Genomic DNA, 19,747 nt, shown 5'->3' with positions numbered 1-19,747 from the left:
GAGAGTTTTGGCAGGGGCTGCTTGCAGCCTATGTTGATCTCTGTAAAGCGTTCGATTCAGTGAATCGGGATGCACTCTGGACGATTCTTGGTCTTCGTGGGGTGCCACCAAAACTGATCGATCTGATGTCTGAACTCTACTCTGGTACTGAGAGTGCTGTGAAGTGTGGTGGTACCATCTCTGACTTATTTCCAGTTGTTACTGGAGTTCATCAAGGGTGTGTACTGGCCCCCACACTTTTCAGCACTTGTATGGACTGGATTTTAGGGAGGATGTCAGAGAGATCAAGCTGCGGTGCATCGTTTGGGAATGTCAAGATCTCCGACCTTGATTTTGCAGATGATGCAGTCATCTTTGCGGAGACTTTAGATATCCTTTTGGGGGCCCTCGAGGTGCTGAATGAGGAGACGGAGCCACTGGGATTACGGGTTTCTTCAGTCAAAACTAAGATCCAGGCTTTCGGTGACATCCTGGATGCTGCTGTCCTGTCTGTGCCTGTTTGTGGTGAGGATGTTGAGGTCGTGGAGAGATTCACTTACCATGGCAGTGATATTCATGTCTCTGCTGGCTGTGAGTCAGAGGTCAATAGACGTCTGGGTCGGGCCTGGGGAGTCATGGATTCACTGGATCATTGGGTGTGGCGCTGCCGGTACCTGTGCGGGAGGACGAAAGTCTGAATCTTCAGGTCCTTGGTACTTAGTCTTGCTCGATGGATGTGAGACTTGGACTCTGACCAAGGATCTGAGACAGACTTAATTCCTTTGGTACCAGGTCTCTTCGGATAATCCTTGGCTATCGCTGGTCGGATTTTGTGTCCAACGAGCGGTTGCTGAGAGAGACTCGGATGAGATTTGTTACCTGCATAGTCCGTGAGCATCAGTTGCGGCTGTATGGACATGTGGCTCGTTTTCCTGACGCTGATCCTGCTCACCAGATTCTCTCAGCGAGGGAGTCTCATGAGTGGAGAATGCCAGTGGGCCGACCACGTGCCTCGTGGTTGCCGCAGGTTGCCCATCATCTCAAGGAGATGGGGATGGGCCTGGCATCTGCCTGGGGAATGGCCAGACGGAGGCCCCTGGAGTACCGGCGGAAAGTGGACGCAGCGACGCGCTGTTCTGGCACATGCTCCCATATCTGACAAGGTGCTGAATGAGGAGTTTGAGCCACTGGGATTATGGGTTTCCTGTGTCAAAACTAAGATCCAGGCTTTCAATGACATGTTGGATGCTGCTATCTTGTCTGTACCTGTTTGTGGTGAGGATGTTGAGGTCAGGGAGGGATTCATGGACTTTTGCAGTGATATTCATGTTTCTGTTCGCTGTGAGCCAGAGGTCAATAGACGTCTGGGTTTGGCCTGGGGAGTCATGGATTCACTGGATCATGGGGTGTGGTGCTGTCTGTACTTGTGCAGAAAGATGAAAGTCCGAGTCTTTAGGTCCTTGGTGCTTCCAATCTTGCTCTATGGATGTGAGACTTGGACTCTGACCAGGGATCTGAGATGGAGACTTGATTCCTTTGGTACCGGGTCCCTTCAGAGAATCCTTGGCTATCTCGAGTCCTGTGTCCAACGAGTGGTTGCTGAGAGAGACTCAAATGAGATTTGTTACCTGCATATACTGTGAGTGTCAGCTGTGGCTGTATGGACATGTGGCTCGTATTCTTGACGCTGATCCTGATCACCAGATTCTCTCAGCGAGGAAGCCTCATGAGTGGAGGAGGCCAATGGGCTGACCAAGTGCCTCCTGATTGCAGCAGGTTGATCTCAGCATCTCAAGGAGATGGGAATGGGCCAGGCATCTGCCTGGGGGATGGCCAGACGGAGGTCCCTGGAGTTCCGGCAGTGTATGCTCCGATTCCTGACCTGACCTGACCTGTGATGCAGGGTTTGCTTTTTAATAAAGTTTCATAGTTGGATTGAAACATTTTGCACGATTTTTATTTTTCATTCCCTCCACAACTGAAGCTGGACAGAGGTTGTTTTCACCCCTGTTTTATTTGGTGAAATAATTTTGCCAAGTATGTTGGTCTGTAGTGTCTGTCTGTCACACGATTTTTGGCCACAGTTTTCAAGCAATCGTTGTGAATTGTTTTTGTGTACGTAGGTGACTGGACAAGGACAGCAATGCACTTTTTTGGTCATGATCCAAATCCGGATACTAGAATTTCTTTGAAATTATTCTTCACCATTGAGAGATGGAGCCAAAAACGATATACAGTATAACACGGTATCTCAAAACATTATGGATGGATTCTGACGAAAGTTGATGGACATATCAGATGTGTAACTATGATGAATTTGTTCTCTTTTGGTAAAGATCCGGATCTGGATCTGGGTGGAGGTAGTCACTCTACCGAGTGCCCTTTCCAGTTCATTTATTCATTCGTATGCAGCCTGTGGCTGCTTCGCAACATCATTTTCTGGGGGCATGGCTGTGCTGTTGATGCAATGCTCCAGTTACCAGTCAACTGATACTCATTTTGCTGACCTCGGAAAGATGACAGACTGGGTCAACCTGCTTGGTGTGAATTCAACGGCGAGATAGGACCTTGAACTCGAGACCCTCGGATCTTAAGCCATCCATCTTAACCATTGAGCCGACACCAAGCCTTTATGGTGGATGTTGTCTTCTAAGTTGTTGTACTTGCTATATTTTTCTTTATTCGTTTTTGTTATTATGACTTGTGATGCTTGACATTTTACAGAATTGTGTGTTTTTTTTGTGCAGCAGGCACGGTGCTGGGGATGAGAGTGACGACCAACACACAGACTTTGGAAATAGCTGAGGGAGACACAGTCCACATGAGTTGTATTTATGTAACAGATGCTGAAAACATGCAGGCATTGGACATTGAATGGCTGCGAGTCGATGCACTGAAGCCGGTAATACTAGCATGCCAAACGATACTACCTTGTTGTTGTTATCTATCTTAGAGTATATTGATTTTGTTATTATTGAAGTCACTAAAAATATATATTGCGATTTCAAAAATTTCCAGGAATGTAATTGCTATGTTAAAGAAGTGCTGCATTGAGAGGATTCAAAGTCTCCCACTTTGTCAAGTCCCATACCTCTCCCCCTCCCCCTTCCATCCTCCTCTCCACCCTCCCTCTCCGCCCTCCCACTCCCCCCCCCCAACCCAATCCACCCAGTATTTGGCGAAATGTGATTGTTGGACTAATTGTCCCAAATTTAAGTGAGATTATGATCCTCTATTACACAATATTATTAAGATGCATGCTCCCTGTATTAGTATGCAGAGTCTCATTGAGAGTGTTCTATCATCTATATGTTGATGGTCCACAAAATAACAAGATGTTCATTTACAGGTGAGATAGAGTATTGTGCAAAAGCCTTCGGCCACCTTGGAAATAAGTATTTTTTTTTTTTTATTGTCACATTGGCATCTGCATTTTGGTAAGCTGTTAAAGGACGGACCATTCATACATAAAAGTGTGTGTGTGTGCGTGCGTGCGTGTGTGTGTGTGTGTGTGTGTGTGCGCGTGTGTGTGCGCGTGTGTGTGTGTGTGTGTGTGTGTGTGTGTGTGTGTGTGTGTGTGTGTGTGTGTGTGTGTGTGTGTGTGTGTGTGTGTGTGTGTGTGTGTGTGTGTGTGTGTGTCCCTCCATAACTCCAAAACGATAAAATCTTGCAGCGTGAAACATTGCATGCATACTAAGAAAACTTCAAGGAAGTGCATGAGTGAAAATTGGGTGTTTGGGTTAAATAAACAACCCTTTTGAAGATCATTAACGGCCTTATTTAATTATATCCTTCATCAGGCGCATCTTCAGCCACCGAGCTGTCTCAGGTCTTAAGGCATTTCCTCAGTATCCTTGCTGGGGTCTGAAACCGCCATGCTTTTGACCTGCTCATCCTTAACTTGACTTGGAACAAGCTGTTCATCAAAGCTACTAATCGCTGGAAACTTTGCAATGCTTATAAACGCCTGGAGACGTCAGCGTTCGTTGTTTTATTTAATTTCCGCATATGCGTTCACCACAAGTATCTCTTAAACTAAAACGAATTTCAAAATTTAAGCTCCAGAATCGAACTTGCAAGCAGTTCCAACTCCAAGAAAAGTGTTAATTTGTCCAATTCGGACATATGTGACATTCCGGGCGTCTCCAGGAGGTGTATGTTTAATATGACAGTTCGGTGATTGCCAATTACGTGCCAAGGGAGCTGTTTCATATTGACCGTTTCGTTGGAGTGCTTCCTTGAATGCTTAAGCCACTTGGCAAGCACTCTCCAAGCTGTTTGGTTGTTTGTTTCAGGAAAAAGTACACGTGCTTTCAATCTCACATCGATTCGATGTACTGTTGCAGCCTGGGGTCAGAGCGAGAAGACCACGAGGGGGAAAGCTATCTCGGGTTCCCACCAGACTCTCTGGAATCGCAGGCCGTCGCACACGGATAACTCCATGATGCGGCATGTCGCTAATCGACCGTGAACGCCTTTAACTCAACCACGTGACCGAGGGTCCTCAGTCTAAGGTTTAACCGGTGACCTAAATACTGGGGAACACACCCTCGGTATGATTTGTCTGAACCGGGTCACCTTACCGGGTCAGATGCAGCCGAGCGACACTACCAAGGAACATACCGGCTAGTAGAACGGATCGTTGGGAGATGAAGTCCCGGCTCGGCAAGGATACGTTCCATGCTGGATCAATGAAAGAAAAGACAAAAACGGGCTGGGAACATTTCTACCCAAACATTTATTAACAGACAGGCGAGGAAAAATATGCGGCACAATTAATAAAGTTTATTGCTGAATGTAAACAGAGATAGTAAGGAATTCGTGGGGTGCGATAAAAAGAAAGCAAGCAACTTACAAAAGTTATATGTCTAATTGCACATATACGAATGAAATAACTGTCTGTGGATCACTGTATCTTGGGTGCCATTGTCTTAGAGGCATGCGGTTTCCAGAATGGCAACAATACGTTTCCGCCTTTGTTCGGTCCCATTGTGCTGTGCAGTGGGTACTTCGGGAGGTGTCTTATCCACTGAAAATGTGCAAGGATCGCTTTGTATGATCTCCATTTGTAATCCACCTCTCACTTCGACATCGATGCACATTTAAAAAAAAAAAACACAATGAGGTCCATCCGACCAGGTGTTCGCCATGTTTGTTATAGCTGTGAAGGCGTAAAGTACAATCGGCATTTTGTGTTCTGTGGCTTGGTACATTTTTGAATTGAATTTCGCTAATTACCCTTTTTAGAACCTCTTTCAAAGAACGCTATTTCAAGGTATTTGTGTTTGTCATTTTTATTTACTTGTAGCGTGTGTACATACATAAACAGTTTTACCACAATGGCATTTGGCACCGGTGCGTGTGCGTGCGTGCCGTGTCGTTGATTGGTACACTGCAAGCTCCAATACAACGCGATCGGTTATAACGCGAAATCGAGGCCGTCATGGATCATGTCAAAAATTTAATACCACTTCTATCTCTTTATAATTAAATAAATAAAATAACAAAAATCGATTACTTTCGTACGATCGGTAATTATCGATCTGCCCACATGCAATTTTCATGATCGCATAAAATTTACAAGTGCCGCCCGTTTCCTGGAAAAAAAAGTCTTGTACTTTCACTTTCATTTAATCCAATTTTTCACAAAAAACACTATGCTGCGATTTTGGAACCAAAATAGCATCCATGTCAAGTAAGTAAATGAGAGAAACTCCAGTGAATATTTACATCATCGGCTTTAACATAAACATCGTGCAGTTGAAATGCTTTGTGTTTTCGCGACTCCATCGGCCTTCCTCGAAAGACTTCAGCGTTAGCTATACGCGGCTGACGGAAGTTCCGTGATCCGATTAGATCGTGATGTCAATCCTTGGACCCCGAACATCACGTTATAATTGAGTATCTATGTATGTGGGTTTCAAAAAGTGAAATGGAGCCCTCCCAGGTGTCATAGTATTCATGCGTCCGTGCAAGTTACTGTTGCCTGCTATCTCCACATGCGAGTGGGTTTCAGGAGGTGAAACCGAGACCTACCAGGTGTGTGTGTGTGTGCGTGTGCGTGTGCGTGTGCGTGTGCGTGTGCGTGTGCGTGTGCGTGTGCGTGTGCGTGCGCGCGCGCGCGTGTCGTTGATTGGTATCTTCAAATGCAAGTTTCAGAATATGAAATGGAGTCCTCCCAGGGCGGCCTTAAAGTATCCACCTTCATTTCAGGAAGGGGTCATGATTCATGGACCAAGCTGTGAAGTTTTCTGTTCTCAAAGTTTTGTGCTGAGGCCTCTCTTCAGGATCGTCACTGAACCCAAGACAGTTTCCAACTTTAGTTAGTTTGTAGTAATATTCCAAGGGATGGTATTTAAGATCTCTGTAAGGTTCTTCTTCATCATTCCCGTAGCTCCAACTATTGCTGGTACAACTTTGGCATTCTTCAGCTTCCAGGATCTTTTCACTTCATTCCTGAGGTCTTGGTATTTGGTCATTTTCTTGATTCCTGCATCGTTTAGTTCAAAATCACTCGAAGTAACACCTCAATTACCAATGTTTTCTTGTCTTTTTTTTGTACCCAATTATGATATCTGGTGGCAATGCTTTGTTTTCTATGTTCACGCTTGATGGGATCATTCGGTCCTACGTGAGCAGTACTTCCATGTTTTCAGTCCATGCTTTTAGTTAATGTTCCCACAAATTTTCTGGAACTGGGATATCAAAGTTTTTGTAGATGTGCCAGTGGTTAACATTACAAACTCTGTTGTGTTGTGTGTACAGCTATTCTGACATGAGATTTTATTTTGTTTGTGTTCAGTCATTAAGTATAACATATCACTCTCTTTGCTCACACCACCTCCACCCCTCACCCATCTCTTTTTTTTTTCCTCCTCCCCTGCCACCATTCTTTGTTTGTCCCCTCCTCACTCCCCCCTCCAAATAAAATGCAGTACTCTGCCTGCACCTCTGTCCCTCTTTATCTTCCTCCCCCCCCCCTTACTCCTTCACACACCACTGTTAGTAAAGCGACCGGTTGTATTTGCTTGTGAGAAATAAAATGGACGTCTGGTAGCTTGTACATGTTGCTGTGTTTGAGCCTGGGGAGTAACTGCTGAAATCTGTCTGGGTTCTTCCTGACATCTGTGTTCTTTGTTCCTTTCACACTTCTTTGTAATGTTTTTTTTTTCACAATTCTATTTATTCATTATAATTGTTTTTTCTTCTTCTTTCATCTCTTTTACTTTCTATTTCTCTCTTTTGTTTTCTATCTATTTAAGGAGAAGTGAATTTGTGCAGAAATTTTTCTGTCAGGCCCATTTGGCTGCGCCTTGATGGGTTTGAGGGTTGTGGAGTGGCGGCTGAAACCCGAATCCTATCCAGGTTCCTCCTGATGACTCCATCTTTGCTCTTTACTTCTTCGGGTTCCTTCTTGATCTTCCATTTGATTACAATGATCATGATTTTTTTTTACAATATCAATGCGTGGAATTTGAATATTTGGTGTCACCACCTTTTTCATGCAAAACAACAGATATCCATTTTGGAATTATTTCTTGCAGGTTCTGCAGAAATTACATGCATTCTGCAGCATTTTGCACAATTGATTTTTTTATCTTGCCAAAACGAAGTTTTTCTAAGATATGTTAGTCAGCATGTATGTTTTTTTTATTTTTTTAAGTTTGTCTGTAATCACGGATAAAAAATTCTGCAGAGCACAGTTATCATTGGAAATTTTTGTAACTTCGCATATCAGAGGCCTATAGAGGTCCCTTTCAGTGCACAAAATTTTGAAGGTCAAATGTCACTTTGTCGCAAATCAGGGGAGTCGACGAAACCCTTATTTTTTTGAGTAATTTTGATCGGATCGTCTTCAAACTTTATGGGAATATAGTTCATGGTCTGGCACTCAGCTGATTAATTTTTGGTGGCGATTGGCCTTGACCTTCATATGTTTTTTTATTATTTATTTATTCATTTTTTTATCTGTAATCACGTATAAATCACTCTGCAGAGCACAGTTATCATTGGAAATTTTTGTAACTTCGCATATCAGAGGCCTATAGAGGTCCCTTTCAGCGCATAGAATTTTGAAGGTCAAGGTCAAAGGTCAAGGTCACTTTGTCGCAAATCAGGGGAGTCGACGAAACCCTTATTTTTTGAGTAATTTTAATCGAATCGTCTCCAAACTTTATGGGAATGTAGTATATGGTCTGGCGCTCAGCTGATTAGTTTTTGGTGGCGATTGTCCTTGACCTTCATGGTTAGTGCCTGAGGTCAAACATATTTGACCCCAAGGTCAAATTTTCAAGTTTTAGGAACCATATCGTGTAGTACGTCAAATTGAACACCTCTGAGTGCTTCTAGATATGGCAAGCTTGAGACATGATGTCATTTGGTGACGTTAGGAGGCAAACACATGTTTCATGGTTACTCTGAAGAACGATTCTCATCGCAATCTCTCGTAGGCAGATATTCCTCAAGGAGTCGCTCCTGGTGGATAGCAGCTCTGTTCACCTCAGTGTGACCTTAAAGAAGTCACACGTGGTCACCTTTTGGCAAGATACGGGTCACCCTGCGGGTGACATTGGTTTATTTTTACTTTGGTTGTTTTTCTAGATATGATTTTCCAAATGTACATGCTGAATATTTTTACTCATTCTGTCAACTTTTCACTCACTTGTTTGCATATCTGCTCATTGTTTCTGGATTTAAAAAAAATTTTTCCTAGCAATTGGAAACGTGAAACAACCCCAGCATCAAGTCCTTGTAGAAAATCTTAAAATTTGAGTCTGAACATAAACTCTGAAGCATCAAACTGAATTTCTATCTTCCTCCCACAGGTTGTGATGTATACTGATGGAGAGGTATTTACTCCATTAGAAGGTTCGAATAGCCGTTATAACTTCAACGGAGACTATCTGAATGGAGATGCATCAATCACGATAAACTCTACTCAAATGGCTGACGATGGCACGTATATATGCAAGGTGAAGAAACATGGGGATATCAGCAGTGTGGAGGTGACGCTGACTATACTTGGTAAGATTCCTCTGTCATTATTACTTCTTTATTAACAAAAAGATTTGTGGTACAAATTATATTGTCATTACATTCAGCAGTTGTTGGTTTGCCTTTGTTTCTTGATCACCAGGTAAGTTTTAAAACAATAGTGAGGGTAGATTGGTTAGAGTGAATGAATAAAAATAATAAAATTGCCTCAGTCAACCATTTAGGAAGATTACTATGCCTGACTTTTGTCAAAGACAAGACAGTACAAAGCAATCCTGGTACACTGATTACTTTTCAGACTTGAGATGGAATTCCTCAACATAAATAAATTAATACTGCACTTCTTTGCCAATGCGACTTGGTCTCAACAAAAACATGAAAATATGAGGACAGATTTTATTTGTCATGCTACGTACGAAGTAAAGGTAAGATGCCAAAGAAATATTTACTCAAGGAAACCTATAAAAAAAATGGGGGAGGGGGGGGGAGAAATACAGGCCAAAAAGATGATGAAGCTGTTGGACAAATAAATCAACTAATAAATTATTTCCAGTATTAAACAGATTTGACCACAAGGTCTTGGATTGCAGAGAAGGTGGGTCTTATGGTCAATACCTCAAAACCCAAATGGATGAAAATAAGCAGAGAATGTGCTGGCAGTATGGCTTTGGAGGTATGCTCACTCACCTTTGAACTGTCGAGCTTGGATTTGAATCTCTACGGTGGTATTTCACATGCATGGTGAGGCATCGATGTGTGCGCCATCCATCAAAAGGATGTTAAGCCGGAGGACTCGTCTGCCAGCACTCGTTATTGGTGAACATTAAATATTCTTGATCTAGAGGACTGGCAACTGAGGATTGATGTCAGCTGAATTCAGCCTGAGAGCCGACCGAAGAAGAGGAAAACGGAAGAGCCCACATAATATTGTGTGAAGAGCAATCGAGTTCTCGTGATCATCCTGAACATATTCCAAATTCCTGCTTCAAGCCGACCGAAGAAGAGGAAAACGAAAGAGCCCACATAATATTGTGTGAAGAGCAGTCGAGTTCTCGCGATCATCCTGAACAAATTCCAAATTCCTGCTTCAAGCCGACCGAAGAAGAGGAAAACGAAAGAGCCCACATAATATTGTGTGAAGAGCAGTCGAGTTATCGCGATCATCCTGAACAAATTCCAAATTCCTGCTTAAACTTACAGGAGGCACATCATTTTCCCAGCCACATTCCCAGCAATGATGCAAACCAGCTGCCAGGAATATGCTGCACACAAATGAGTGAACGAGCAGAAAATCTGAAGACTCTTCTGAGAAAATACAGTACTCATGGAATGACAGGATATAAAAGGTCAGAGGTTTTCTCCTTGTGGGAAGCAAACTGATGCAAGTGCAGATAAATAACTTGAAGACGAGCTGCACTACTAGAATATTGTAATATTCTGTTTTTAATATTGTTTTTAATCTTTAGCCGCGTCGCATTATGAACGCTGGCTCCAAGAGAGCTCTGCGTTCTTCTTCTTCTTGTTCTTCTTGTGAAGACAAAACCTTTAACGCAGTTCTTGGACACATTTGTCCTTGTTTGTATACCTTGTTGAGGCTCGTATGAGAGCGAACACACAACGCACAGCAATGGGGGCATGAGACAAGACAGGCATGAGACAAGAGGGGCAGGAGTGGGAAGGACAAAACATTGGGGAACTGGGATATTAGGAGTTATGTGGAAGGGAGAGGGATGGGGTGGGGAACATGGTGACATTACAAGGATTTTCAGAAGGAAAAGCAAGGAATTGAAGGAGGTGGGCTTGGGCGGATTATCGGGGGTGGAAAAGATCGAGGATTTGGATGGGGGATGATAAGGTGGTGATGAACAGCTGTTTAGAAGGCCTGGAGGGAAGAATGGGATTGAATAGAGTGAGGGAGTTTATTCCAACGGCAGGAAAAAGAGGAATGAAAGAGTGAAGGTGAGCAGTGATTTGTCATTTTGGTGGTTTTACCAGAAGGGGGTTTTGGCGAACCATGAGCGCCCTGCGGAAATGCGGTGGGGACAAATCGCAGAGAGAGAGAGCAGGGGGGGGGGGTGTGAGGCTGGAGAGGAGACGGTAGAAGACAGAAAGACCACCGACCAACCTGCGGTGAGAGAGTGACACCCAAAGACTCAGCCTCATCATGGGAGATGCCAATGATCTGAAATGCCTTGGTTTCCACAGCGTGAAGCCGAGAAAGGTGGGAGGCAGGAGCACCAGCCCAGAGGGGAGAGCAGTACTCCATCAGGTTGTGGACGAAAGCTTTGTAAGTGGTCAGGAGCTCAGGTGGGCTGAGGAAGGACTTTGCACGACGGAGGATTCCCAGTCGGCGACTGGCTTTGGAGGCGAGGTTTGAAATGTGGCTTTCCCAGGAAAGGTCATGGCAGATAGTGAGACCAAGAAGCTTGAAAGAAAACTTCTTCCAGAAGATTGTTGAAAAAGTGGATGGGGGGGGGGGGTTCGAAACTGTCCTTTCGGAGAGACATAGTGAGAGTGTGAGATTTGTCCGGATTGAAAGACATGTTCCACATGTTGAACTAGTTTGTGATTTTACCCAGATCTGCAGTGAGCGAAGAAGCTGCTGCATGCCGGTCTGAGGGATGAGAGATGGTACGGCATAGGGTGGAGTCATCAAAGAGATAAAGAGGATTTTCCAGAGAGTCGGATAGATCATTGATGAAAACTAGAAGAAGAACAGGACCCAGAATGTTACCTTGAGGAACTCCAGCCTGGACAGGAAGAGGGGATGAAAGAACTCCATTTAGGGCCAGACGTTGACTGTGACAGGAGAGGAAGTCTGCGAGCCATGAATGGAGATGGCCTTGGATATCATAGGGAGAGAGTGTGGTGAGCAGGGCAGGGTGCCAGACCGTGTCAAAAGTACGCAATATGTCGAGGGATATGGCTCTGATTTCATGTCCGGCTTTGAGGACCTCCATCCATTGTTGGGAGAGCAGAAGCAGCATATCCAGGGTAGAGTGACCTGGTCTGAAACCAACTTGAAGATACAAAATCAAGCCATTGGAGAAGAGGAAGGATTTCATGTCTGAAGCAATGATGGATTCCATAACCATGCTGATGATTGGCAGAAGGCTGATTGGTCTGTAGTTGCAGGGATTTGTTTTTGTACCTTTTTATGCAGGGCAGTAATGTTTGTTGATTTTCAAGCAGATGACAGATGACCTTGAGCAAATGAGAGGGTGAATAGAACAGAGAGAAGGTGAGCAAGAGCAGAAGAGCAGGTTTTTAGGACACGTGGGCTGATGCCGTCTGGACCGGTTGCAGAATCCGAGTTGAGGTTTGACAGCAAGCTCTCCACCTTGTCAGGAGCAAAGGATACGGAGTCCAGGGACAGTTGGGTGCGACTGCGTAAGGTGGGTCGAGAAAGCAATGGGTTTTGGACACAAGATTTAGCTGCAAACACCGAGTTTAGGCATTCAGCCTTTTCACCTGCGGTATCAGCAGTGCGGCCATTTGAGGTAAGGGAAGGGATGGAGGGCGAACAAACACCAGAAACAAATTTGATTAGATGCCACCAGAATTTTGAGGAGGGTGAGAGGTTTGAAAGTTCGGACTTGAGATTAGAAAGATGTTGTTTTCTGGCTCTCCTGAGGGTAGATACACACTTGTTCCGAGCTTTATGGAAGGAACTGAGATTACCCTCAGTTGGGTTTGCTTTCCATGAGGCAAAGGCAAGTTGTTTTCAGGACACCTGCCTCGCCACAAGCTTCAGTGAACCAAGGGTGGGAAGAAGGGTAGGGCAACTGAAGACGAGAGCGGATAAATCTGTGCATGAGGGAGAGCAAGTTTCTTTGAAAGATTTCCCAGGATGAGTTGATGTTGGAGAAAGTAGCAACAGGAGACGAGTCTATAAGTTTGATGGCTGCTTGGAGACCCTGCCAGTCGGCTTGAGTGAAACGCCAGACTCGACGGCGGTGAGGTGGTTCTCTGATAATAGCCAGAGAGATGTCCACTTTGACAAGGACGTGGTCAGAAGAACCGATTGGAGCGAAGGAAGAGCAGCAGATATTGTCAGGGAAATTTGTCAAAATCAGATCCAGAAGAGATGGGGTACCACTCATTGAGATCAGTGTTGGGAAGTTGACCGATTGAGTCAGCCCCAATGAGTCGCAGAAAGCTTTTGCCGAAGTGCCATGACAGGTGAAGAGGTACCCACACCTAGCCAACTGGCATGATGACAATTGAAGTCACCACATATGAGGATAGGAAGAGAGAGTTTGGATGAGAAGATAGAAGTTGGTCCATGTTTTCGGATCGTGAGGTGTAGATTGAGTCATCACTGTTTGGTGGACGGTACAGTACACATATAAACATGAGGTGGGAGTGGAGGGGAAGCTGTAGCCAGAGGTATTCCTGGGGGTGTGGGGGACTGAGGGCAGTGCAAGGAGAGTGAGGAATAGAGTCTTTGATGAAGAGAGCAACTCCTCCATCAGGACGATCCTCAGGTCTGTCATACCAGAGGAGGGAGTAACCGGGGAGAGATACTTGGGAGTCAGACATGTCTTGGGGGAGGAAAGTTTCTGCAAGGCAGATTATGGCTGGTTTGTCAGTGGCAACCTGTTTGGAAAGATCTGAAAGGTTTGAGTGAAGGCCCTGGATATTTGAGGTCCACACTGTTAATGAAGAGGGAGGGGAGGAGGCTTTGGGTGCAGGGGTGGGAGGGGAGGGGAGGGTAGGACAAGGGATGAGGGGGAGGTAAGGGGGTTGATGAAGGAGTGTGGGGGGTTGCAGAATGCCTCGGGGAGGGGGCCGGATGAGGAGGAGAAAAGGCTCTGTGGTGCTGGGGGAGAGGATGGACAAGAGAGGGGACAGAAGGCGGTTGAGGATTTGAGGAGGTGGAGTGAAGAGATGGAGGTGAGAGGGCAGTGGAAGGAGGCAGCTTTGTGGATGAGAGGAGGGGGCAACTTTGAGAAGGGTGAGTGAGGGGGTGAATGGTGAGAGGGGAGAATTGAGGGAGAGAGGTGAGGGGGGAGTTTTTGAGAGAGGTGAGAGGGAGGCTTGGAAGGAGAAGAGTGTGATGGTTGCTTTGTGGGGGAGGGGTGAAAGGGGTGAGTTGGCACTGAAATTGGAAAAAAAGAATGGTTGATGGAAAGCGACATTCATAGCAAACTTTTTTTTTTTAGTTTTAGGTCAGAGATGCAATTAAACACGTTTCTTGATGGATGCAATAAAGACAAATTCAGAGAATGGAGAGAAGAAATGCTGCAACAGTTGGATTTTTTTTAGGCAAGGTATGAAGGAAAGGTCGAATTGAGAGCAGTCTGTTTAAATAGCAGAAGAGTCGTGCATTATGATACAGCAAAGAGTACCACATGTGTGAAAGAGGAAGATGAAGCATTATAAGAGATCTTTTTATTGTTATTATTATTATAATTATTATTACTAGTGCGGGCCTGTAGGTGCGTGTCAGTATGTGCAGCCCTCTCTCGCCTCCTCTCTGATCCCCCCCGCTCGCATGCCCCAGTAAGCCATAATTATCAAATTTTACCTGAAAAGTGGGCAAATTTGCTGGCCATTTTGATTTTTTTGCATTTTACCAACCTAAGACATCATCCTACATTAAAAATTTCAACGGATGCGTGATCAGCGTGAAAACTGGCCATAAAAAACACTCCTTTCAACGGGACAACAGAGAAGAAGTCGATGTGTGCCCAACCCCAGTAACATGTCGGTGAGAAAATAAACAGTTAAAACAGGACAGATGATGACCGGAAACTTAAATTTGAGATCGTCAGCAGAGAGCCCTGAAGGAGACCTGCCGACGCTCCAAACCCAGAACCAGAAGTACGAAATGTACGAAAATGGAGATCTCAAAGCAAATATCAGGATATACAATGCCGTTTTTGTACTAGTAATGTTGTATGGAACCAAATGGTAGACTGTGAGAAATACGACAAAGGACAAGCTAGATCATCTTACAGGCAATGCTTAAGAATATTCCTTGGTTATTTTGTTGGTCCAGTTTACCCCCACCGAATAGTCAAGAAAGCAGATGGAATTTATTTTTTCAGACTCAAAATAGGGTGGAGGGACTGTGAGATGACAGAAGCAGGATGAGTCAGAGATTGAAGGCTTGTTCTGGTACAACATTGGAAAATGAGTGAAGTTTTCAATGGACTGGGATGCACTGGTATGTTAACCGATGCATTTCACTGATTCTTGTGCAACACCAACCTACCTTTACCATCTGGAAATGGTGGCACTGACAGAGACAACAGCAGAAGTTGCAGGTCTGCAAGAACATCTGGGTTAGGTGGATTGCAGAAGTGAAGAGGGTAAATGGAAGGAGAGTTGATGAACTGAGGAAGGAGATTGGTGTGCAGATGAGCTTTATGGGAAGATTGGTTAAAAAAAAAAGATGGCTGAAATGGGCTGGACACTTGGTGTGGGTGGAAGAAGAGACAATCGCCAAGAAAGTGGATAGAATGATGGAGTGAAGAATGAGGAAAAGAGGTAGGCCATGGCTGAGGTGGGAAGATTGTGTGAGGAGGGATATCAATAAGGTGGGGTGGTTGGTTTGAATGACACAGCAGACTATCGCAGGGTTAAGGGGTGGTCGTGAATGGAGCATGCTCCCAAAACCCCTCCAGTAAACAGTGATTTTACACATTACTGTACTTTCCTTTTTTCATAAATTCTGCAGTTTCATCCATGCATTGAGTGAATGTTGATAAAGTCTAATTTGGTAACATGACCACCTAAATTGTAAAAAGGGGTCATCAATCATCATGGATCATTTTTCATTTGGTTGTAGGGGCTCTAAAATGCATGATGTATTCCTGTGACAGTTGAAATAACTGCCAGTGTTGACTTGATCTCAGGTGAGCAGAAGCCAATGGGATGGAAAAATCCTGATAGAGATGTGGGGATTGGGCAAAGCCGTCGATCGCGATTGCAAAGTGGGGTGGAGGGTGGGGGGATGGGGTCATTCGAATGCATATGTTTTGTGCTGCCTTTTCTGGGAAAATTGTTTTTGTGGGATTGGGGAGGGGGGGAGGGGGGTGTCCAAAATTAATTTATTTTGTCTACTCTGCAGTCCAAAAAAGAAAAATAGGAACAAAACAAAAAAACAACAAAAAGAGCAATCAAAAATTGCAGTCCCTCAGAGACTAGTTGTGTACTGGAGTGTTGTGTAATTAATAAGGGACATTACTAGAACATGCCATTTTATAACTGCTGGCAGTGATGACTGGGTACAAAGATGTCCCACTTTGATGTAACCCCGCTTTAATCGGACACGTGACCCTGACCCATGACGTTTATTATATTCAATTGAATTCAGAATGGGATTAAAATAAATTCAAATGAAATGTAAGATAAGACTAAATAGGCCTAAATAGGTCAGAAGGAACCTGAACAAGCAAAAAGTAAAGATGGGGTCATCAGGAGGAACCTGGATAGAATTCTCATTTCACCTGCTACTCCTCTACTCTCATACACATTCTGGCACAGCCAAGTGAGGCTTATTCAAAAAAAACAAAGAACCCAGATCAAAAAAATAAAAAATTCTGCCTGCCAGACCATGCACCTGATCAGGTTGAAGTTTAAAACATATATTCCCCATCATAATTGTGAAGTTTCACGTTGATCAATGAAGCAGTTTAAGAGAATATTTTTTAAAGATTTTTCACTCGATCCAATATGACTGCCAGCTCATGTGACTTATCAATGATTTGTGAATACCCTGGTATCACCCAATGTTTAGGAAACATTTCTGTGAAGTTTCCCCTCAATCTGTCCAGCCATTCTGGAGATTTTTTTTAATCGTTTTTAGGATAAATCCAAGATGGCTGCCAAACCATGTGACCAATGACCATGTGTGAACGTTTTGTTCCTCAGATAGGCAGTCATACTTGTAAAGTTTCACCTCTATCTGTTCAGCCATTTCAGAGAAGTTTTTGAAGGTTTGAAAAAGACAAAAAAAACAAAACATTATGGCTGCCAAATCACATGACTGATATCAGCAACTTTTTTTTTTTTCTGTGGATGCATCTATCCCTATATGACCCTCAACATTTTTCATACTGATCAGATGTAGCGTTCTACATATGCAATTATGACATCATAATGAAGGCACCTATGACATCAGTAATAAAAATTACACATTCCCATGAATACTTGTCATGTGCCAAGTTTCAATTTTTTTCCTTGGTATGGTTTTGGAGATGCAGAGATCCAATTTTTATTTTCCTTTTTTTTCAAACATGGCTGCCATACCACATGACCTATGACATCATTATCATTTAAACATTCTACATGAATAGTCGCTCTTATGGTGAAAATTGTCACAATCTGACAAGCGGTTGCAGAGAAAAACACTCCTGTTTTGTGCAGACAAACAAACAAACAGACCCAAACCTTCTCCTCTGGCGAGGGTAACAATGACCGAAATCCAATTACATGAGCAGGTGGTATGTCACAAACAACACACCAAGCTGCTAACGTTTATGTAACATGGGAAAAGTAAATAGAACATCGGAATTCCTCTGCATCTCTTGCAGTTGAGCCTAAAGCAACATAATTTTGATGGCGTCTAAAGTAATTATGAAAATAATGTCTGAAATGTAAAATTAAGGTTTAAATGATCAAGGTAGAAGGCCTGTTATACACTCTCCCACCAGTGGCGCTGCACTGTACACATTTACATGGAGGATTTTCAGACCCCCCCCCCCCCCCCCAACATTTAAAACTCCAGAAGAGAGGTCAAACCAAAGTAATTAATTGCTCATTCAAATTTTCATAAAATGTATTTAAACATTCAAGTAAAAAGTTTGGTGTTTCTACCATGCATTAGATCCTAAAAAAAGCTATTTATATCCTTTATACTTTTAAAAACTCCAAGCCTGGTGTTGGCTTAGTGGTTAGGGTGGCGGCTTGGGATCCAAGGGTCCTGAGTTCAAGCCCCGTTGGCTGCTGAATTAACACCAGGGGGTTGACTCAGCCTGTCATCCTTCCGAGGTCGGCGAAATGAGTGCCAGTGTACTGGTCCCGGTGTATGCCCCGGTTAGAATAGGTGTACCATATCCCTGTGTGTCGTAAGAGGCGACCAGGGTTGGCGTCAGGAAGAGCATCCGGCCATAAAACATTGCCTCAAGAAAAAGCCAAACCCCTGCACAGCAGGGAAAAATGGCTGTAAAAACGGTCATTTTTATATTTTTAAAAACTCCAAAGCAAAAGAGAAGAAAAAGTTAAAGTAGGCCTCCATGTTTCTGACAGCATACGCCACCCATGGACAGGAGAAAGCTCTTTTAGGAGCCAATACATGGTGTAAACCATAAACATTTTACTTTAATGGTATTCCACCATGGAAGCTTTTATATGGCACCTGTATCAAAACAATCACAAGGAAAACTGCTTGGCAACCCTTTGAGGAGACATTTTTTGTTTTTTGCCCAAAAAAACTAGGGGAGGTGACGATCTATATGCTGTGCCCCTCTTCCAAAAAGTGGAGGTGACATCTCCCCCCCCACCATCCCCCACTGATTGATGCCCATGATGTTGGGGGAGGGGTGATGGGGTTCATTAGCAAGAACTGTGTGCTGTGGCTTGCATTACAATTTTTTTTTTTAAGTCCCAATTTGAATATTTGGGTGGTTTTGCAATGGAATCATTAAAAAAATAGATTAACTTTGCTTAATTACTAAGTATTACTATTCCATTGCTTAGATTGTGCACCTTTTATTTCAGAATTTTTTTAATCTCTTCCTATGTGCCCACTTCTCTTCAACCCAGTGAAACCCATTCCCATATGCTCCTTGGAAGGTGGACAACCCAAGATCAACGAGGATGTGAAAATGAAATGCATTGCAGATACTGGAACCCCAGAAATATCTTACACCTGGACCCGGTTGATCCCCAAATCACCAATTGAAAATGCAAATGGTACTGGAGAAGTGTACTGTATGTGCATATGTTAGACAAGGATACCACAGTTTTCCTTTAAGGCCTCAAAGAGGTTATTTGATTGTCCATTTCATTTGCATAAGATAGTCTTTTAACTGCTTTGTATATTTTGCCATTCAAGTTTATTGAAGAAGTTTTACTTTGCTCCATCTACCCCTTGAATGCAGTCCTTGGGGAATTGTGGATGAAGAATGTGACACTGGATGACAGTGGACTCTACCAGTGCAATGCATCCAACAGGATAGGCAGCAATGGGTGCACTGTCCTCCTCTCGGTGATACCAAAGGAAGGTGATTGAGCAAACAAAAAGTGATATATACTGTGTGTATATGAGGCGCCACGAGGAGGAGTGATGTAAGGGACACATCGGCCATTTTGGAGTTAATGCCATATAGCACGATTTTAACCCTTCCCCTATCATCCGAGCCTATCATCATCATATCATGAAGAAATGTCACTTACACCACTCCTCTTCGTGGGGCCTCATATGTGTGTGCATATAATTATATATATTGTATATATTATGGCATTTGTACAAGGTGAAAATTGGAAGACAACAATTTGGTGGATGGGAGTTGTTTTTTCTGGGGGGGGGGGCTTCTTTTCCATGAAGGGACCTTAAAGTTTTGACCATTGTGTCCCGATAGAACTTAAACTCTAAAGGTTGTGGGAATAACACTTAATGCAAAGTAATGTATGTGTTTGGTTGTTATCTCCATATGTATGTTTCAGAATGTAGAACTAAGCTCTCCCAGGTGTGTGTGTGTGTGTGTGTGTGTGTGTGTGTGTGTGTGTGTGTGTGTGTGTGTGTGTGTGTGTGTGTGTGTGT

At 43.7% G+C, this 19,747-nt stretch overlaps 1 protein-coding gene across 1 annotated transcript in view; it reads left to right on the top strand.

Annotated features, from left to right (window-relative positions):
- The window catches only part of LOC147031552 (coxsackievirus and adenovirus receptor homolog), a 49,027-nt gene that overhangs the window by 7,490 nt on the left and 21,790 nt on the right, over positions 1 to 19,747 (top strand). Inside the window, exons 2-5 of the mRNA XM_085864934.1 lie at positions 2,727 to 2,881; positions 8,805 to 9,003; positions 18,748 to 18,897; positions 19,086 to 19,208. Of these exons, the coding sequence (XP_085721060.1) occupies positions 2,727 to 2,881; positions 8,805 to 9,003; positions 18,748 to 18,897; positions 19,086 to 19,208 (627 nt within the window). The remainder of the gene's footprint in view (positions 1 to 2,726; positions 2,882 to 8,804; positions 9,004 to 18,747; positions 18,898 to 19,085; positions 19,209 to 19,747) is intronic.

This window comes from Eptatretus burgeri, chromosome 2 (genome assembly GCF_056783735.1).
Source record: "Eptatretus burgeri isolate ZD-2024b chromosome 2, Ebu_testis_v1, whole genome shotgun sequence".
In the NCBI taxonomy this organism is placed as follows: Eukaryota; Metazoa; Chordata; class Myxini; order Myxiniformes; family Myxinidae; genus Eptatretus; species Eptatretus burgeri.
The sequence above is the reverse complement of the archived record's forward strand: the minus strand, read 5'-3'. Positions and strand labels throughout refer to the sequence as shown.